Source organism: Syngnathus typhle, linkage group LG11, assembly GCF_033458585.1.
Source record: "Syngnathus typhle isolate RoL2023-S1 ecotype Sweden linkage group LG11, RoL_Styp_1.0, whole genome shotgun sequence".
Taxonomy (NCBI): domain Eukaryota; kingdom Metazoa; phylum Chordata; class Actinopteri; order Syngnathiformes; family Syngnathidae; genus Syngnathus; species Syngnathus typhle.
The window spans coordinates 7,546,517-7,568,168 of NC_083748.1; the positions used below are offsets into that span (position 1 = coordinate 7,546,517).

General features: G+C 40.2%; 3 protein-coding genes across 9 annotated transcripts; all 3 read left to right on the top strand.

The window, feature by feature from the left end:
• The first annotated feature begins 1,429 nt into the window (after positions 1-1,429).
• inavab (innate immunity activator b) lies at positions 1,430-12,634 on the top strand. Of its 3 annotated transcripts, XM_061291703.1 has the most exons (11): positions 1,430-1,687; positions 4,507-4,632; positions 5,870-5,982; positions 7,433-7,566; positions 8,937-9,059; positions 9,147-9,378; positions 9,586-9,639; positions 9,702-10,011; positions 10,640-10,792; positions 10,913-11,618; positions 11,733-12,634. In XM_061291703.1, the coding sequence occupies exons 3-11, from the start codon at positions 5,928-5,930 to the stop codon at positions 11,823-11,825; spliced, it is 1,860 nt and encodes a 619-aa protein (XP_061147687.1). In that variant the 5' UTR covers positions 1,430-1,687; positions 4,507-4,632; positions 5,870-5,927; the 3' UTR covers positions 11,826-12,634. The 3 variants fall into 3 exon arrangements, with proteins under 3 accessions (XP_061147687.1, XP_061147689.1, XP_061147688.1); XM_061291705.1 differs by lacking the exons at positions 1,430-1,687; positions 4,507-4,632; positions 5,870-5,982; positions 7,433-7,566 and adding an exon at positions 7,603-8,514; XM_061291704.1 differs by lacking the exons at positions 1,430-1,687; positions 4,507-4,632; positions 5,870-5,982; positions 7,433-7,566 and adding an exon at positions 8,540-8,691.
• A 473-nt stretch (positions 12,635-13,107) lies between these two features.
• adipor1a (adiponectin receptor 1a) lies at positions 13,108-18,583 on the top strand. 5 transcript variants are annotated; one of them, XM_061291384.1, is made up of 8 exons: positions 13,108-13,252; positions 14,175-14,393; positions 14,473-14,592; positions 15,116-15,287; positions 15,411-15,597; positions 16,231-16,418; positions 16,541-16,734; positions 16,934-18,583. In XM_061291384.1, exons 2-8 carry the CDS (start codon positions 14,244-14,246, stop codon positions 17,060-17,062), a joined length of 1,140 nt encoding a protein of 379 aa, XP_061147368.1. In that variant the 5' UTR covers positions 13,108-13,252; positions 14,175-14,243; the 3' UTR covers positions 17,063-18,583. The 5 variants fall into 5 exon arrangements, with proteins under 5 accessions (XP_061147368.1, XP_061147370.1, XP_061147369.1 ...); XM_061291386.1 differs by having other exon boundaries at positions 13,120-13,252; positions 14,178-14,393; XM_061291385.1 differs by having other exon boundaries at positions 13,216-13,369.
• Positions 18,584-18,910: 327 nt separating this feature from the next.
• rabif (RAB interacting factor) lies at positions 18,911-21,378 on the top strand. The gene is made up of 3 exons (XM_061292199.1): positions 18,911-19,064; positions 19,496-19,653; positions 20,552-21,378. The coding sequence occupies exons 2-3, from the start codon at positions 19,510-19,512 to the stop codon at positions 20,798-20,800; spliced, it is 393 nt and encodes a 130-aa protein (XP_061148183.1). The 5' UTR covers positions 18,911-19,064; positions 19,496-19,509; the 3' UTR covers positions 20,801-21,378.
• Positions 21,379-21,652: the final 274 nt, after the last annotated feature.

Here is a 21,652-nt window from a genome sequence, read left to right on the forward strand (position 1 = left end):
GGAGCGGGGATCCTAGAAGGAGGTCATTCATTCTCTGTGCCTTCTTAACTGAAACTGCCTGTAGAACAATGAGGCCTTCTCCGTCCTGGGCAGCCGCCTCTTATAAGATGCGGCCTGTCCTCCAGCCCTCACTCTTCCCGGGCCAGAGCACAATAGCTGCAAGCTGGACCTCGGAGTTAATTTCTCCCCAGTCCATTCTGTCACGAGGAGCGCGTAGTAATGACAGTTTCCCCGCTAGAACAATGTCCGCACCCACCAAAGCCTTCTCGGTGCTGTCAAACTTAATTAGCTTTGACCGGGGACAATATGATGGGAGAAATGAGCAAGGACCAAATCTCAAATGCACCCGCTCTGAAGGGACCAATTGATAACTGTGCCACAGTTGAAAAAAAAAATAAAAAAAGAAAATACTATGAACCACTCCTGATCTGTCTTTTGCTCTTTAATTGCTATGCCACCAATGCAAGAATTGTACATTTGCATCAATTACTTTAGTCTTCAGATTAGAATGTGAAACATATGAGGCAAATCTCTAATAGAAGGGCAATTATTAGGCCAACTGAGATATATATTTTTTTAATTATACATGACATTACATCATAGCACATTGTCAATCAAAATTTCATTACAGGCTGAATGAATGAAGTTTTATTCGTTGCATATTGGAGAAAAATAAATATGAAGAAAGATCACGACTGTGACCTAAACTCTCATAGAAATGGAATTGTGATAAAAATAAACCTTTCCTCTCCAGTGACCCAAGGAAAAGGGACTCAAATGAATATTTTCAATTTTTCAAAACTCACTGCTGCACAATTAAATGTCACTGCAATCTTATTTATAAAGAAATAAGGGGGGAGGGTTTTACAGACCTGCACCAAATCAAAAATATTTCATAACTTAACCTTGTGCCAGGTTTGAAAAGAAAGACGTGTGACGTTTGCTGGTCAGTGTGAAGGAAGCAAATGGAGGTCACCGCATCACCACAGAAATAAACCTTACCTGCTCTCTACTGGTCAGATACCGTTATTACACTCCAATAACGCACAGACTTAACAAAAACTTCTCCCGTAAACTACAGACGCAGAAAATAGTAGATGTGGCGTTCAAAAACACATTTGCAAGTAAATTTGACACTACATTACGGGCTGGAGATGATTGATAATTGATTGACGATAATAACTATGATAAATGAAGATTCCCCTGTTTACTTCTTATTTTCAAAACATAACTTGTTTCCAGCTGACCAAATTACAACATTGTTTTTTGGGGGATGATACATTTTATCTCTTCAAATTTACTTTTTTTGTTTTACAATTTTTACATTTAATTTTGCAAATTTGCTTTTTGGTCACGATCCCCTTGTGGACATTTACAATAACGTTGTTTAGTGAAATGAGCAGTGAGCACTTCATTTTCCGAGAGACCCTGAATGTATCACACGTAACTTTACTGAAGTACCATCTGAAAAAGTTTAGTTTTGGGACTAAAACTTGGATCAAGCTGTTAAACTAAACTACTATATTTGGTTTTGGAACCACTTCAAGCATATTCGTATACACGCGTCAGTTTGTTATACTCCATGTATTACTGAGCGTTAAAACGTCAGTTTAGTCTTGAAAATGTTCACCGATGGAGTGGCGATTGTATGGAGACAGTTAGCTCGGGATGCTAACTAGTCTGCAAGGTAAGTGGCAAGAATTACATTTTACTATTTGTTTCAGCAGCATTTCTGCATATCATTTGTGTACCAAAATCGACTGAAATGAGTTGTTGGGGGGTTTTCATCGGAATGCCAAATGTTTATGACTGCTAAAATCTCATCTGTTTAAAGTAAGTTTTCCCAACTGAGATGCTCAGGCCCAACGACAGTAATCATAACGGTGCAAGAAGAAGAAGAGAGAAAAAAAAAAACTACAGCTACAATCTATTCTTTTAACGCTCCTTTTATTTTAGTTGCTTTTCCTAGACCATTGACCCTTATTGACAACAAATACAATAGTCACTTCTACAGCATTCCTCAAAAATCATAATTTCCCATCAGTGATGAACTTTTTTTTTTAGAACATCTCCATGTGTTACTCATGTGCGCTTGGTGACCTCTGACTTAGTATATTGTTGACAGCTTAGTACTTAATTGGTTATCAAATCTAAATCACAGGGGTTTGAATCTTAGATCTGGGCTTCCAGTGTGGAATTGGACATGTTCATCCGATGCTTGTGTGAAGATTTTCTAAGCACTCAGGTTTCCCACAGTCCAAAAATGTGTTAGGTAAATTGAATGCCTTGTCTTGTGTCTTTGGCAATTGTTGTTTTTCTAGCTGAGCCTTTTGTTGTCTCACCGACACAGAGGCAATGTGCAAAGGTGGATCATAAAGATAAAGAAATGCAGAGAAGTAGCGGGTTTGCAACATCCTCTTTCTGCAGAAATGCTCACCAATGTATGAAAACTAATACTAAGTAGTTCCTCTCCAAACATCCACACACCTAACCGGAGGTGAAGAGGCAAAAGTATACAGACATGGTCATTTTGATGTTAATATTGAATTTGCATTTGTTTGTGTTGTGTCCTGCCCATTAAAATATTCCACAGTCTCCACATTCCAAAGTGCTGATCTGAGGGCAAAAGGTCAGCGGTAGCTTGAATCCTAACACCTCGCTGCCCACAGCATGCAGACAACTGATTCTTTGACCAAATGTATTTAATAAATATGATATTGCAATTTTTGACTTAGTAGAATAGTGCTACTTGTAATACAAGTGTAAAAATAGAGCAAGATATTAACAAAAAAACTAGTGCAGTATGAAAAGACTAACATTATGACATAAAGTTGAGCAGAGAAATGTGGAAAATGTGATTTATTATTATTTTTTTAAAGCGGGCAACAATCTTGTTCCCAATCCAATTTTGTGTCAAGGCTCAGGAGAACGTTTGGCAATGAACTTTACCTGTATAGATTTTTTACAACATATTACATTTTAGGAATAGAATGAATAAACTGTCCGGTATGTACAGTTCTTGGCGCTACACACCGGCACCAGTCGTCTGCTCGCTTGCTTGTAAAAATGACTTGAGATTATTTAAAGAATTTCTTGAGCCAGCTGCTGGTTTGCAGACACAAAGGGCTTTCTGCTCTCCGTCTCTCTTGCTGCTTTAGAAAAGCAAACCATGACCTTCACCAACTGGTTCCACTGGACCAGTCTTGAATGAGGGAAGTCAACTAAACATCCTGTCTTGGCGACACGATGAAAAAGATGGATTAGAATAATTATGCTTGTGAATTGTGTTATTTACCATACTGATGGTCTTCCTGGCAGTTACCAAACATTTGCTTTGTATTTTTATCTCTTAATTGAACGCTACAGTAGCAATCATCCCACACATTTCTTATCTCCTTTCAGGTCTGCCTGGCGTGCAGCTTGTTTAAACAAAATTCCAGCATTTTTACGGCCATACTTTTGTAATCGCATCTTTAGCTGATTTACGAATAACCCGGTCAAGCAGTTCTTGGCTCATACCTCCAGATTATATCAGCAAGCACTAATTCCATTCCTGGATTCTAGTCCAGCGCTAATTTGTTCTAAGCGGTTCTTCCCACAACAGTATTGGTGATAAACTATATAGATTAAAAAAAATTTTTTTTAAATGTATTTAGTTATTTGTTTATTTATGTCAGGTATAGTTTGTCATACCTGTAAATATGCCAGAATTAGACAAAAGGCGATTTAAAAAAACAAAATGATGTACAGAAATTAAAAAGATTGATAAAGCAGTTCAGAAAATGGATGGATGGATAAATGTTGTGCCTTGCTTGGGCTCCACTTGGCGGAATGTGATTAATTTGTTTTTGCACGCTAAGTAGCAAACAAGCCAAGCAACAATGAAAACATAACTCCCTCGTGGAAGTCATTAACACAGTGAAACATTTGCTCCCCACCATCATCTCTGAGCCTGTTAGCCGGAGCCGTGTCACATTTTTTTCTGTGCATGTGTGTCTGGACACCAACGACATTCTTGGAAATCCTGAATGAATATTGAGATTCACAATGAATGCATGCCTTGACAGCAGGTGCTGTTGTGGCTCTCTATAAATCACGCAGACTATCCCACCAGCATGTGTTTGCCTCTCGGAAGTCACAAAAATGGCCTTGTAGGAAAGACGTGTATTAATTTCCATTCGAACAACCAGAAGATGGCACTATAATCACTCTTTATTTATAATTTGTTATAAAGAGATCACTGTTAATAATACTAACCTCAACATGTCGCCTTTTCCCCTTTAATTTGACTCTTTGTGTCTTCTCCTGCCATCCTTGACAAGTTACTGTGGTACTTTTAATCAAGCACTTCCTATGAGGCGAGTTGGCCTCCCTTTGACCATTACTGATAAGCGCAAATATAATTGCAATAAAATTCCCGGTGACGTGCTCATTGTCGCTGACACAGTTTGAAAGTCAGATGGGAGTTATATGATACTGACTCTGCGTGTGGCCACTCCCTTTCAGGCAGGCAGTGCTTTCTTCTGTGGGCCAGGCTCTCGTTGCTGTCCATACTGAATTCACACTGGCCAGTCTGCTATCAGCACTCTGAAGGATTGGTCGCACGTTGGAGTTCAGAAATTCTTTCCTGAAGTAAGTACATTTGCATATGAACTGTGGTTATGATTATACAGTCCAAAGGTTTGGCTTCAGGTTTCAGTTTGTGACTCACATTGTCGTTGTAATAAGCAGTTCTAATTCATTATTTGAATTCCAAAGAACTTGGCTCCGTTCTGGGGAATATGCGGTCAACATTGTAAATATTGCACACGTGATTTATTTGCCAATATAAGATACGCTTTAAAACTTGCTTACTATGGGTTTTCGGTGTATAAGATAGTGTTTTTTTCCACTGTTGAGTTACAACTGTATTAAAACACATTTTAAAACCCTTCTTTTAATAGTTACGTTTTATTTTGATTTGAACATTTTTATTGTTATATGTGCTATAATATTGCATTCTACACTTACTGTAAATAGGCATATGAATAAAAATGTATTATTACTTTGTGTTGTTAACCAACAGACTGCTTTAATAACTTTTTGCTTCATTATTTACCACACCAATTATTGTTTTGATGCAGATAGAGACGGTCATTCTAAATGCATCCATTAAAAAAACAAAACTGTTATTGTTTGGAGGTTGGCTATTATTTTTCTTTCAGCCTACCCATTCCATTGTTAAGGCCTTGATTGTACCAGGAAGTTTTAATTTTACCATTCTAGCAATGGTTAAAAAAAGAAAGTATTCAATTATGTGTAGTCATCATTGTTAAAAGTATTTTAGCAAAACAGTGCGCAGCCTAAGCAAGTCACAGTCATAAGAGCATTATGCAGGATGTGTCATGTTTAAGTCATGTCCAGCTTGATAACAGGAGTCACTTCTCAGCATTGGGGCCGCGCAGTGTGCAAACAAGTTGTAACATTCAAGTCGTACCTCCTTGGCTTCCCACGGCTATCCGAACCCAACCTCCTCTGAGCGTCGGAATGCACCGCTGCCACGCCGCTGCATTCCGCTGATCCCTTTTAGTTAATAATCGAACCAGGAGTTGTGATACTGGCATCGTATGACAACATAGCAGTCACAGGAAACAAGCCAGACCTGGCTTTACACGCTCGCTCTGCTGTAAGATATGACGCCACTTGCGTGAGTGTGGGGTCAAAGTAACAGGTCACACCTGAGTCATTTCAGCTGCATGGTTGGATAATAGTAATAGGACGAGTAGTTGTTTGCTGAGTTTCTATTGACGTTGTCCATTGGACTTGTGTGCTCGAGAAAGCTCGTGTTTGTTCTCCAAATTATCGAGTGATTGTAAATGTGTCTTTACAGAACACGATGGCGATCAGAAGCTGAGTCATCTCAACTTGAACAGTAGAAAAGCAACAGTATGGAAGGCAACGGCGAGATCAGCGATACTGATAGTGGCATCATCCTTCATTCCGGTAAAGCATTATTCATTTGCAACACACTCATGCATTTGTTGCGTCATTAATAGTCTTCATTATGAAGAGTTTTTTTTCACATTTCCCTTTCACTTTATTTGCATCCGTACTCCCAAATTGATTGTTGTATTACCAAATCTAAAAGCATAATAATAAAGCAGACTATAAAGGGTTTTTGCTTGGTGACGGGATTGGTTGCTGGATTTGCGTTGGAAATCTTTCATAATAGTTCTGAGTTATTTTTTTATTAGTGATTGATTGATTATTGAAAATGACATTGTTGATATTATAATTATTTAATATATTAATACACTTTTGACCCTGTCTTTTTGGACAGCAACTGTGTGGTGGCATGGGTGACTTATGCACTAGTTGAATAAGAAACTTTCATTTGTAAAAGTCATTTAAATCCAAAACAAAATGTTGTTTTCCCTCACAGACCCGCAGTGTTGGTTTCGCTGTAAACATACACTGATTAGTTGTGTCCCGCGTGACATTCCTCTGGCCTTAATTTATGAGCGCGTGGTGCCCGCGCCATACAATAACAAAGTGTCCATCCATCACGAATGGCCAAGGAATAAGAATTCTCAGCTCTTTTGTCACATTGCCACACTTCTTTCCTGTTGACACATTGGATGTTTGTCAGTACCTGCAGGGATTCTGTTAATAATCTCTAAAGGTATGCACTGCTCAATGCATTCTGCAACCAAGACACTCCCCCGGCCTGAAGACTAATCCTCTTGTTATTAGTTTCCAAGGCGACAGACAGCACGAGCTGAACACTCACTCACTGGTTGTCAATAGTCACACACATTGTAACAAAAAAATTTTTTTCATCCTAATTGTCAGTTTATTTTTCGAATTACTGTGGAATCTCAAATTTGTATTTACGTTTTCACTGTTGATTGATTATTTCATCAAATGTTTTTTCTGTGAAGACTCGTTGGCAGTTTGTGTAATATTAAACCTATTGCCAGTAAATATTGACAATTCCCATGTTATGGAAGACTTATTGTTTATTTGAACATTTTATTGCATTCACTTTTCAGTTTATTGCTCTGAATTATTTTTTGGTTTGTTTGATTTTTGTTAATTAAAAGACTGCCTAAAATATATTGTCTTATTTACGGCCATTCTCTCATTGATCTCATTGCTGGTGACAGATGTTAAAGCCTTGGGCGGAGGTCTGCGTGCCCTGATGACTCTTACTTTGAAATGAGTTTGAAGCTCAAGTAAAACAAAACGGTTAATTACAATGTAAAGTCAAAACTGCTTTTGAAAGAATTTATTGAGTGCTGAGTAAGGTCTTTTTTCTTATTTTATGGCTTTATTACTATTAATTGCAACTTTGTTTTTAATTATTTTCACTATTTTATTTTATTTTATTTTTTTTGCCAAAATGCAAATTCCTTCTAATTTTCTTCTCCTTCTTTGGGGTTGTTCCCGGTAGGCTCAGACAGCCCGACATCGCATACAAAGGATGTGCACACGCACACGAGAGCCATGAAGCTCAAGCACCAGGCACTTCAAGATCGTCTGGAGCTTTGTCTCTTGGAGTTGAAGAAACTCTGCATCCGTGAAGCGGTGAGCAATTTGAATCGCTATTGTGTCAAATGATCATAAGCCTTTTGTTCTGTTGAAATCTTTTCAACTTTTAGCAATCGGTACGTCATTGGGACCGGTGTTATTCCATCATTCTGGAATTGTGCCATACTCGTCATCGCCTTTCTGTGTGCAATGAGTTCCACTTGGAATGATTGATGGCACATTTACTGTAACTCCTTAAAATAACATGAGATGCTTCTGAGGTCGATTTGAAAATCTCGCTTCTCTCTTCTCATTTTTTGACTTTTGGTCTCTACTCTCTTTTCCAGAAAAGCTTCACTTTCACTTCAGTATTTCTAATTTTCCACTTATCCACATGACAAGAATACGATGGCAGTTTGTAAGATTTACCAGACTAAAAACTCTAAGACCCACCAATCTTCATTCAGCGGGATTACAGAGATTTGGGGAGAGAAAAAAAATGGAGATCTTTTGGAAAGTATGAATCATCCACTAAATACGATTCTGGTTCAAGAGAAGGGCTAACCCCGTTTGACCTTTGATGACACCATTATTACACCGTCTAAGGAGTTTGTTTTCTTCAATGTTTACGTGTTGTTGGGGAATGGGCCATTTCTGTAAAAATGAAACCGAGCCATGGTGTGAATGTTGGATTTTTTTTATCCTCAGTCAAAAGAAATTAAATATTAGCAGATATAAAAATTGTTGCTGATCCAGATAGAATTGTTTTGTTTCACTTTGACGTTCTGGTCATATTTTTAGCTCTTTCTTTCCGTTGCATTTTTGCTTTACAGGAAATAGCATCTCAATTCAAAAAGGTGATTTCCACATTATTGACTAATTTTGAAACTGGACACGCAATCAGATTTGGGAGTCTGTGCCAAAGTGTTGTTGCTCAAAGTCCCACTCGTGCTCATTCTTCCCTGCCATCACTCGGGCTAGGCACTCGTGTCGGGACATGCTAAGGTGATCTAATAGGAACCGCCGCGCCTTTTACCAACGTTCTGACTCGTCACTCTGACAAAATAACGCGTAAACTAGTCGGCCGTCTGCTTTGGAGTGACTCGGAGATGTTGCGATTTTACGAGTTGATGAAATCACAACACCGGGTGTCGTCATGCACTTGGTGCCCCAACGCCGGAGGTGAGAACAGAAGAATTTGTGAGTGCTGAATTGCGCAACAGACTCCCAGACTTATGTGTCTCAACATGTGAAAGCAACGTGATGTTTGTGTATCGGTTCCATCTCGGCGTATGTCACCTGCAGGCATTTTTGTTAGAAATTGTGCCTGCTGTTTGTATTTACCATTTCATACGTGCATAAATGAGCTTTTATGTCTGGTTCACTCTCTTTGCAGAGTTCTGATTTGTGATTTCATTTGTGTTAAGGAGCTGACAGGCCGGCTCTCGGGAGATTATCCTCTGCTGCCAGGAGAGAAGCCTCCACAGATCCGCAGACGCATTGGAGCTGCTTTCATGCTCGATGAGCAAAGCATACCTCGGGGAGTGGAGGTAAAAAGAGCACATTGATTGAATGTGTGACATGTCTTTTTATTTTTTATAAAAATATTTATAACGTGTTCTGTTCCGTCTTTGCAGGCGTCGGCTCTAAATCTTGTGGATGCCGAGTTGGCTCTTCAGTTTAAGATCTACGAGGCGGCGCGCAAGCTCTGCGAGGAGAACCACCTGAGTAAGGCTGTCCGGAAGAGTCTGTTGGAGCAGTGTAAGCGAGAGGAGAAGAAAGTCAAACAGCTACAAGAGACTGCTTTCCAACTGCGGCTGGAGCATGGCCGATCCTCACCGCTTCCTGCTTTTAATATCCCGCAACAAGGTGAGTCAATGCAGACCATCTCCAAGGTCAAATAATGCATGCAAACAATATGCAGCATCCAATTGGGAATAATATTGCTATTTGTGATGTAAAAGAACAAGAAATCCATTTAAAAGTTTTAAAAATAATATTTTGGCACATTTGTTGATTCCCTTGGAGTAGCATGATTGCTCTATCTTAAAGTATGTCTTACTTTTTTTTTGTCAGATCTCGCTGCGTCTGATGACAGCTCTTTGTCTGATTCTGTGGTTCAAGATGAAGGTAAGGCCCACATCTATGGAAATATGTGAGTGTATGTGTGTGTTCATTTTTATTATTTGCAGAAGTGCAGAGTGAGTCGTCACAGCCGCCCACAGTCCTCCCATATTCCGCAGGGATGGATTCTTCACAGCCAGCCTCTGCGTCTTTTCAATCCCACACAGACGGTTCCTACCGATCACCATCCGCGGGTCCTCAGAACCTGCCCTTGACACCAAGATCATCTCCTCATCCCAGCCTTGACTCACCCATGAGTTTTACCTCAAGCCCCGCCTCATACGACCGGCCTCCTATCCAGCACTCCCCGTGGTCGGAGACAAGCCTGGATCAGCCATACCAGAAGAGCAAGAAGTCACGATCCTCCTGCAAAGCCAGGTAATAGCAACCATCCATCATGCCACGGTTCTCAAGTTTCTATTTTAGACAAGGCAATACAGCGAGAGTGTGCAGCTACTTTTTTTTTTTTTTTAGTTGTAAGCATGTGAACTCTTTATAGTTTGGGATAATGCTAGCTGATAAAAAAAAATCTACAATGACTCCAACTTTGCAGTTCTTAAATAAATTAGTTGTTTTTTTTACCGGTGAAATACTGTTGACCTTGCCTTCTGTCAACTTTGTCGCCAATCTGCAATATTCCAGTATGTGTTGAAAGTTTTGTAGACTTCGCCTGTTTATCTTTTATGGCAAGTTATCATTTCTAGTAGTTAACATAATGGTCCACAAAAAGAAATAATCTCAATCAAAAGTCATGGTGAAATTATCCTCCATTGTTACGACTTCTATTGTGATAAAAAGTTAGTAATTTAAGACGTGCTGCCATCTACTGGTGAATACACGGTACAGTGACCAACAGGTAAAGACAGAACCCCCTACCTGTACGTCACAGCGGTCGGTGTAAGCACCTTGTAGAACTCTAATAAAATGAAACACTAAATTTTCCAGGCAAGACTATTATGGTATGTTTTGGCAAATAAAATATGACGTGAAACGTGTTTTTCTCCAGCCCAGCCAAGAATGAGTTACTGCCGCCACTGGAGGCTTGCTTGCCACTTTCAGCTCTGCCACAGCAACTATCCCATTTGAAACTGAGCCGTACACAGTCCAATATTACGTCATCCATGTCAGAGAAGCAAGTACACAGGCAGCTCTCCCTCAGGTACAGCAAGGAATTATATGTCAGACACCTTGGATTTGTTTCGACCTTTTATATTCACTGTCATTAATTCCGTTTTAGTTGTAGTTAAACACATTCTAACATTTTGTGTGACTTGTGCAGGATATCCAACCCTGAATCTTCACTCAAACAAGACAAGGAGCGTGGTCGCCCCAGAGGTCCGAGGAGGCGACTGACCGATTACATCAAAACCCCATCGGAAGCCTCTCCGCTCATTGTTAACTGTGTCAACCATGCGGGCTCCGAGGATAGCAACTCTGAGCACTCGTTTGCATCCTACAGCAGCTCCCCCAGTCAGGAACTTGTTTGCGATTTGCCCAAACACTATCAGGCATCCTCCCCGCTCGCTGCTCCATTTGGTAGAACTCAAGCATCACCACATGCTGGGTTTTACCACAGTCCCAGACACATGCTCAACCCGGGTGTCCACAAAGCTTATTACAACGAGGAAGCGGTCTACTCTCCATATGTGGACATGCCTTGGAGCTATTATAGCCATCAGCCTCCCTGCTCCCCCAGCAGATATGAGTATCGCTACAAAGAGGCTTCTGTGCCCCTGCAGAGAGCACCGAGGCACTTGGCCCCTGATAGCAGACACTCCCCCACTCCAGCACAATGGGATCATCCACAGTACCGCTCCAACTGCCTCCCACAGCAAGTTGTGAACGAACAGCTGAAGTCGTGGCACCGGCGCAGTCAGCTCAAAGGGCCCAGGTCGCGTTCCCTTGACAGACAGGGAGCGGTCAGGGTGAAAAACATGGCAGCTCTGGAGGCAATTCACTATCCAAATCAGAAGTACCAGAAGCAGGTAGGCAAAACTTTGGTTGTTTACATCAGCAACGGCTTTCTGAATTGAATCACGGCCGTGTATTTATTTGATTGTATTTTCAATGAATGAGCTGTATGTTCCACTCACGCACAGGCCATCCCAAGAAGAGCTCTTCAATTACCAACTGATGACTCTCAAGGACGTTGGCTCGTAGATGATGGCACTCACTATATGAGTCAAGTATGACATCGTGAGACGGACCTGAATCAGTTTGGACTAAGTGAGAGAAACCGATTTTATGTGGACTTTGCTGTTGAATAAGCAAATCAACAGAAGTTGTAATGTTTTGTGAGAAAGGTCACAAATTTGGAACATTGACACGAATGATTACAAATAATGAACTGAAGGGGCCGAATAACTTTCAGCACTATTTTAGCAATACGTGTCTCCAGTTACGGATTGCTGAAGTTTATACATGTATGAAGAATATGAGCCAGATCATGTAAATTAATGATGTGTCCTAAAATTGTATGTCGAGTATTTTTTTTGTTTGCTGGATCAATCAGAATGCCAGTTTTGCCACTTAATCATGTTCTTAAATTGACAGAATAGTCTTGTTTACCTGCAATTATTTCCTCCTATGCCTGTTATCGACAAACATGGTAGAAAAGACTTGATGCATGGCAGCTATGTTCTGTACATTTCAAATGAAAACATGTGCGATTGCAGATTACAACTGACCAAATTTTAGTAGCCTACTCCACGTGAAATATTGCCAGTGTGTCACAAAGTAGAAGTCAGTAGGGTTTAACTACACTCACTCAAAGCCCTTCACTGTTATGTAGTGATTTATTATTTATTCAACGTAGAAAATCAACCAAAGTCAAACTTGAAATCAGTGAAGTTGCTGAGTGAGTTTGTTAATATAAGAGACTACAATCATGCTTCCTTATGTGCATTTTTACTGTTGTATTTTAAAATGGAACTCAAGTTGTATTATTGTTGCATATGTAACAATATTTTTCTGTGGAATAAAGATGTTTTTACAATCTTTACCAGTGCTTACATTGTGCAGTACTTACCAGCTTTGTGTTGCTGTCTCACCAACATGATGAACAATGGTGTGTATGACAAATAGTTGTGTTTCAATATACATTTTGCCAACTAAACTTAGAACAATTTCTAAATGAATAGGTCAATCAATAAGTTATGAAACAGCTATTTTGTCAAATTTCCAAAATCTCCAAGTAGAATACCTTGCTCAATTTACCTCTACAAAGATAAACTCCTGGAACGCTCGTTGACGGAATTAAATATGCATGCGAGAAATTTAGATTTTCTTTTTGAAAAATATAAGATTACTGTAGAGCAGTCAGTTATTTTTGTTTTGTGCAACATGATTTTACAGAAGTCAAATTGTAGTCAAGGGATCAGAGAAAGCCTTTAGCACAGTTTGGTGGTGTGTCATTGGATTTTCCTAAATTAATATTCGTTGATACCGTTTAGGAACCGGCACTTGTATTTTGAAATACATATATGCTTTAGTAAGGAATACCTTTGTTTTGAAGGGTACGGATTAACTATCCGGAAAACACCGCAACTTCCGGAAAGGATCGTATTTTGCTTTTTTCGATTAATAATTCACCTTCCTGGTTTGACGACTACCTTGTCAGGTAAATGGTGCTTCTTTCGGGCAGTTGCGGTTGCAAGTGTTTTTTTCTTTTACATCTGGCGAATCGAACAATTGTCTCGATTTGTCGCCTGTCTGCCAGCTAAGCGCTAGCTTGAAGGTAATGTTAGCGACATGAAATACGGACGATCTGTCATCACTCATTTATTTGAACTCCTGCTAAATTGGGATTTGCTCCGTGACATAAACAGTAAGCGAACGAAGGGGGTGAAGTTAATCAAACCATCGCTATTTTGCATTTGTTTTTTACGTTGTGTTTTGTTTCCGTACTGTATTTGGGTCTGACGCTTTGCTAAGTCACATCCGTTGTTTGTCTGCCCGCCAGCGTTTGCTGTACTGCTCACGGTGTGAACGTTCTGTTGTTCGGTTGTCATCTCAGATTTGACCCTGAATCGCAACTGTGTAAAATATTTGTAGTTTTGCAATCAATCGTGTTCATTACGAAACTTCTATCCAAGTGTCATAGGATGAACCCAATTCATCTACAATGTTTTTTTGCGTTGCTGTCAATTGGAATGTTTGTTACATATTTATTGGAATTTAATACCTCTTGAATTCTACTCCCAATCCACTCTGTGGGTGACAACCACTAGATTAATAAAGTATGTCAATGAAATACATTTGATAATTAATGGGTCTGATAAAAGCTACAGTGCAGTAGTTGACGTTACATTGCACCACATGAACACTTGTTTCAACACGAACCGTCCAAGGTCAATTAAGCAATCTCACTTTGTTAGTGGAAATATTTGTATTTATTTGTTACAAATATTGTATCTGCAAATGTTTGGAAACACCGTAGTAACAGCCTGTATATGTTGGTCGCCCTTCTCTCTCGGTGCGTTTACTTACTATGACTGAAAACTGTCAAAATATATCGCCAAAACGCTTTGTGTTTGTCTAAGGAGGAAATTGAAGTGTACAGTTTGAAGCAGAATACAAGGACTGAGAGTGGGTCATCAGGCAGTCTCCCTATGTCAAGCCGAAACGGGTCTGCAAGTGATGCAGACTGCCGGATCTTAGAGGACTGCAATGTCCAGGATGTTGAGCTAATGGAGTTGGGACCACTGGTGGAGGAGGAGGAAGGGGTTAGCCCACCATCCTCCAAAGGTGTCCATCCAGAGGTAGGATTTTTTTTTTCCCCCCTAATCCCCAAACTGAGAAAATTATTACAGCTCAGCTTCTGTAATCCTCTCTTTAAAGGGAGCAGCCATGTTTACGGATGAGGATGAAGATGAGGACGATGATGGGGTGGGAGAGGTTCTGACCTTACCCCTCCAGGCGCACCACGCCATGGAAAAGATGGAAGAGTTTGTACACAAAGTAAGTGTGACGTTTCATTTTTCACCCCAAATGATTATTCGGTAGCAGTAGCAACACCCCATTGTTTAAAGTATAATGCCAATTCTTTAGATTGGAAAAAGCTAAGATATGAAAAGCCACGTGCGAGCAAAATAGACAAGAGAGCACAATGTCCCAAGGCGTGGCTGCCTGTCAGTTAGTGCAAACATGTAATACGCATGGCTCCGCCCATGAGTCAGAAACAGCATCTTCTGGTTCCAAAATATGTAAATGGAAACAGCTCGCAGGTTTTAGCCGACAAACAGCCTATTGTCACTTCCGTGTTCCTATTCACCGCGTACATTCCAATCCAGTTCCTCCGAGGTTTGCATTCGGCAGTTGCCGACTATGACTGGTCGCTTACAAGTTACAGTGAAGATTATGTGTGTGCAGCGGCTGAGGAAGAGTGATTGAGACTGCCGAGTTTAAAATGGGCTTTGGGCAGTTGATCACTTTTCACAGTGCTTGCACATGTATTAGTCAAATGATGTTTTTTTTTTTTCAGGTTTGGGAGGGGCGCTGGAGAGTCATCCCTTTCCATGTCCTGCCAGAGTGGCTTAAGGACAACGATTACCTCCTGCATGGTCATCGCCCCCCCATGCCTTCATTCCGGGCCTGCTTTGGAAGCATCTTCCGAATTCACACCGAGACCGGAAACATTTGGACCCATCTGTTAGGTCAGCATGCAAACACGTCCATTTCTTCTTTTGTCTTTTTTTCAAATCATGGTCACCGTGTGAAAATATTTTGTTTTGCACTGGCCCGACAGAACATGTTTGAACTGTTTTGGTTTCCTCCAGGGCTGATATTATTCCTGTGTCTGGGCACGCTAACCATGTTGCGACCCAACATGTATTTCATGGCCCCGCTTCAAGAAAAAGTGGTGTTCGGGATGTTCTTCCTGGGAGCTGTGCTCTGCCTCAGTTTCTCCTGGCTTTTTCATACCGTCTACTGCCACTCCGAGAAAGTGTCCCGCACCTTCTCCAAGTAAGCCCTCAAGCAGTTTTTCATAAATGCCTTCTTTGCGTTTCAGTTCTCGATGAAGTAATAATAATAATTGGTCATCCACGTTGAATCTGAAGGAAGCTTGTCTGGAAACCTTGTCTTATGTACCCTGTCAGAGTTTTCACATTTAGTGCATGAGACTAGGAACTATATTTTACTCAAGCTCGAGATAAGGGTGCAAAAGGAATGTCACAGTTTGATATCAGTGGAATCTTTCCACCTACCAAGATAATATTGTTACTGTCTGTTCTCCATCTTCCATTTAAAAACCTAAGCCTGCAAGCTAATGAACAGATTGACATACAAACCTAAATACAAATCTTTTAATTGTTTTCACTTTTATTAATAGTTCAGTCTTGGTGATGGTCTACGAGTTACATATCATCATGGCATTTCAAAAACAAAAAGTCTTATGGTAGCTTAAGACTTGTGCGCAATGATCCAAAATGATATTTCCTATTTTAGAAGCACCGCAATATACAGCCAAAATAATAGACATTGCTGACCGTATACATCTGTGACATTCAAAGCTGACTCGGTATCTGTCAGCGGCGGAATTGGTGCACAGAATGTGTATGAGAAAAGATGGAATAAATCTTTCATTTGTCCCCCCAGGCTTGACTACTCAGGCATCGCGCTCCTCATCATGGGTTCCTTCGTGCCCTGGCTGTACTACTCCTTCTATTGTTCTCCTCAGCCGCGACTTATCTACCTCACCATTGTTTGTGTACTCGGCATTGCCGCCATTATAGTGGCCCAGTGGGACCGGTTCTCGACACCTCGACACAGACCCACAAGAGCAGGTCAGACCATCCTTCACTATAGTGCAGAAATATTACGTGTCCGTATTTGTAAAGATGTCTTCCAAGTAATGTGGAATTGACATGGTTAAAATGATTTTGTTTGCTCTTTTGGCCTGTTATAGGCGTATTCATGGGTCTGGGACTTAGCGGCATTGTTCCCACCATGCACTTCACCATTGAGGAGGGCTTTGTTAAGGCCACCACTGTTGGCCAGATGGGTTGGTTCTACCTGATGGGGGCCATGTATATCACTGGTGCTGGTCTGTATGCAGCCAGGATCCCTGAACGCTTTTTTCCCGGCAAGTGTGACATATGGGTAAGTATCTACTCTATTTTTACCCCCCATTGAATGACCCAAGTGACTATACTGCCGCCTAGTGGCAAAGCCGCACACAGCAATGCTATTGTATTGTCCATCCATTAGCCGAACGACCCCTTTCATGGGAGGACTATATTTGTATATTTACACAACTAGCAACTTTTTGTTTGTACTCATAATGTCTCTCTCCTTCTAGTTTCACTCCCATCAAATTTTTCATGTTCTGGTCGTGGCAGCAGCGTTCATCCATTTCTACGGCGTTTCTAACCTGCAAGAGTTCCGCTACGGCCTGGAGGGAGGATGCACAGATGACACTCTTCTCTGAGCGGCCGAACTGTGACTTGTTTTCTTAATAGCCCCCCCCCCCCGCGCAAACACCACACGCACACACAGAAACACAGTACAAATGCTGCTGGAATTCCTTATAGTCACTTTTTGCTCGTTATTTACTTCTGTTTCCTCACTTGATGTGAGGGCTTTGGTGGCTTTTGTTTTTCTGCTTTGGCTTATTTTTGCTCCGATAAAGTAGCATTAACTGTCCAACGAGCGCCTGAGGGAATTGTTAACCATCACCGTTTTGTCAATAATGAAACTTGAAATTTGCAAATTAAGTAATGAATATTGTACCTCCCTCTTATTTGGGGTCCCTAACATGTTGGCGTCAGTCTGACAGCATGCGGTAAGGGGTAAGACGAGTATTATTAAAAGTGCTGTAGCAGTGGAAACACATTGTAAACCAATCATTTTCTCCCACTTTGTGTTTGTCCAAGCTTGAGGATGAATGTACAGTCAGTTATTTAGGTGCAGAACAACAATCCAGGTCAATGTACATATGAAGGGGCATCTGTGCATTTGTAGGAATTTGAAATGTTACATATAGTATGTAAGGATGTTACCAGACATTTACTATGCTAACAATTATGGTTCAACCTTTGGTTGAAATATGGCGTACGACCACAAACAGTGTAAGGCTCTGAAAGCCGTGGTAATCCACCAAACTCTCACGAAAGAAAAATAGTCTCGAAAGAAACACTGTTTTGGTGCTATCATTTAGATTTTCTTAATTATTTGCCTGGCATTTGTTTATGACACCATTTCCTACATTATATGATTTATTTATTTTTATTTGAAATATCCCTTCCTCAGAGAAAAGCTCCCCAAATCAACATTCACATCAGAGAAAAAAATTGTAGCAGTTGTGCGAAAAGAATGACTGGATGATGTCGTAAATGTAAAGAAGTTCCCTGCCGGGTTTTTCCCCCCCCAGACAATGGATAATTTCTTTTGTGATGTGTAGATTTTGGTCCCAGGCTACACACAATGTACAGATATGGAGTGGGTCAAGTTATGTTTTTGTCAGTTGCGAGCTTCCTTTTATGTTAGATTTCAGATGCAATCTGAGGTGTAAATAACAAATCCACCTCCTCCGCATTCTTAAATTCAACACTTTTAATTACCAGATGGGGTTTAAAATGTGTGATTGGTACAAAAATTTAGTATTCCTGTGCCTTAGGCCAATGGAAATGTTTTAAATAAAATGGCCTATCCGAACAGTCAAGTAATCCGCAATGATTTCCAGATGTAGACTCATCTTGATTTCTTTGCCATATACAATCAAATCATTATTGAACTACAACCCCATGGACAGGTTGTATCAACTGCTGTTTAAGACTACCTTTTGTAGATCAACTAATACAAGCTTTATTACAGACTAATGTGTATTCTTGACTTTGTGTTATGTCGTGTAGAAAGTGAGAAATCATACATTTCATTGAAATGTAGGCAACTATTTATTAATCGTCATCTTGGGGGAAAATACTGTAATAAATTTCTTTTTCCACATGTACGGAGGTGTCCTGCTCATTGTTTCCAATAGATTTTTGTCTTTTTTTTCTATTCACTTGTCAAAAAAATTATGAACGTAAAAAAAAAAGAGAATTCTGCAAGTCTGCAATATAAACATAAAATATAACGTAAATGTGATTGGTCGACGCCCTCATTAAAAGTAAGCACATAGCCACCCATTCAGCGCACGACCTTATTGGTTGGGCCAATCACGTTGCAGACCTATATTTGATTATTAATCCACTAAATTATCGATTATTTGCGAATTTGTGCTTTTCATTTCCTTTGTTTTGGTGCATGTTGTAGATGGGTATGTACAAAAACGCGCATGGAGTGCCGGAACTGAAAACAAAGTCGATGTTTTCTGAACGAGCCCGTTAAATGAGTGGACCGTAGAGTCCAAGACCAGCCAAAATGCTTTGCAATACCTAATCTCTCGGTTTTTACGTCAAACTTGGTCATCTTCCCCTCAATTTGCCTAGGTACGTATTCTTTATATTTCTTTAAGAATAGTTTGAAGATTTTAATTTTTTATTTTGTATTATTACTTGATCACAGCGTTAGTGTACGCTGTGCAAACTCGAGGGAACGGAATCAAAGTGACACGAACAAGGAAGCATTGTATTGAAATATCGATTGAGATGCTAATACAAACATGTTTGTCTTACTCATTTGAGGTAATTTAACAAATAAATTTAACACGCATCCAACCTGTAAACGATCAGAACGCTGGTAAATCCTGTTTCTGTCATCTTTACTTGAGTCAACCTCGCCCCATACTTACAAATTTGTAAATTATATACTATTGACGTGCATCTGGACGCAAAAAATAAAGCTCTACCGATTATGCTCAGTGTGTGCATTAAGCTGCAAATGAATGACGCGCCCTGTACTGAACTGTTCTTGTCTGCAGTTTTCGATCTCGAGATGGACCAAAATACACATATTAAAGACGGTGTGGATCGATCCAACCTGGTTTCCGAGGACGGGAAGAACAGCAAGTCTGTTCTATGCCAGCGATGTGGATCCAAGGTGCTGTCCCCAGGAATGGCTGTATTTGCAGAGAAAGAGGTAAAACAATATAAGAATCCTCAGAAATAAATTGTTTTTTGATACAGAGGATATGATTTGATCAGTTGCACTTGTGATGGAGTGGCACATGCAGCCACAATAAGGTGCTAGTTTGATTACCAGCCATGCATGGACACAAAATGGATTGGTTGTCAATGAAGGCTCATTGATGCAAAAACGGTCTCAAATAAATCGTATAACCGACTGTAGAGAAACTCGTAACAGTTTAATACTTATCAGCTGAATCTGAGTGGGGGAGTTCTACGAGCATTTCGACAATAGTTTCTCACACTTCAGCTTTAATCAACCTCGGATAAGACCCTAACAATCACACTATAGTCAAAACCTCTCTCAGTGCCTCAAGGCTATCTGTCCAGATGGCATTGGACAACTCTGAGGGTCCTTTTGTGAATGAGGTGTCTGCTGACTGCTTTTTTCAATGTGAGTTTGAATGTGTTATGAGGGTGTGCACACTTGTGCAAACGGATTTTCTCAGCTTTTCAGTAGTTTTGTTCCTTCTCAAAAAGAGTTCTAGTCTTCAGTTGAGTTGTAAAGGTTTAGGTCTGGTATTCAAACAGGGGTGTGTAGACTTTTTATTACAGCCATTATCCACTGTGACTCTTAACACTGGCTCTACTTTGGTCATTTGTGTCTGTGTGTGAAGCCAATTGTTAGTGGTATGAATGACAAAGCAAAATACTGGATGGTGGGGGGTTTAAGGCTAAAATTACAAGCACCCCGTCCGTCTCTGTCCAGAATTCCACTGAGTTGTATAAGGGGAAAATGTACTATTTGTCGTTATGAAGCCACTGTGAAGTCATTCCAACCTTTGTACAAATCCATTCTCATAACGCTTGAAGGATCAAGTTTTGATTGAGGCTGTGTTTTGTCATTTCAGCTTATCCTACCATCCATGCGTAAAAAGAGCAGCCTCAGTGGTGCAGAGGGCTCCGTGGACAGGGACACACTGACTGCCCACTGGTTAGTGGGGGATATGTTCGATTTTGAGAACGTGGGCTTCACTAATGATGTCGGGAGAATCAAGTATCTCATCTGCGCAGACTGTGAGATCGGACCCATCGGCTGGCACTCTTTGGATGATAAGATAGGTTATTATGTTGCATTAGACCGAGTGAATCATGTCTAGTTTTGAAGCATCATGAAACAAATGCATACAATAAATACAAATAAATAAATACAGTTTATGTGCTAGCTGGCTTTACTGTCAGCGCTGACACTTAACAGCACACACTCGATTCATACTGTTGTGTCACTACTCTTTTCTTTTCTCACTAAGGCCATTGTATCATTGACCATTGTGCTCTAATAAAAATATTCACCTTTCTCATCTTTATAATTATGTTTTGCGAGTAACCTGAGGGTCAAGCTGACTTGTATGACTGACAAGACACAACATTACGACTACTTGATGTTACACTGGTGTAAAACTATACTGTTTTTTACTCTTGTGTTACAGACCACTCTCATTGTTTTTTACTCTTGTGTTACAGACCACTCTCATTGTGATGCAGTACTGTTCTATGCCACTCACAATAACCACAGTAATAACCTTGTTGTTAAATTAATACCCCTGACAATATCAACTGAGCATTATTACCTTTGTGAAGGCAGACCCAGTATTTGTATGCCAGTGTGGTCATGATATTGTGGCTCATGTTAGGCACATTTTGGCTGCAAGTGCAATAATAAACATTTTAAAATGAATACCTCTCCAACAGTGTCAATTACACACACATTTCAATGCAAACATGTTTACAGAACTATTAGACCTCATTGGATGCTGTGAGTGTATCTCACCAGGAATTTGGTAAATTAAATATTTGCTCTAATTTTTTCCATATTGAGCTATTACTAAATGTTCCTCCAATAGGCTACTGCTACGATTTCAAATGTGACAAAAGGCCTTTTTTGTTGTTGTATAGTGTGTGTAAGCAGCTTGGTGTCGTCATTATAGCGTCTTGGTCGTTATCTTTCAACT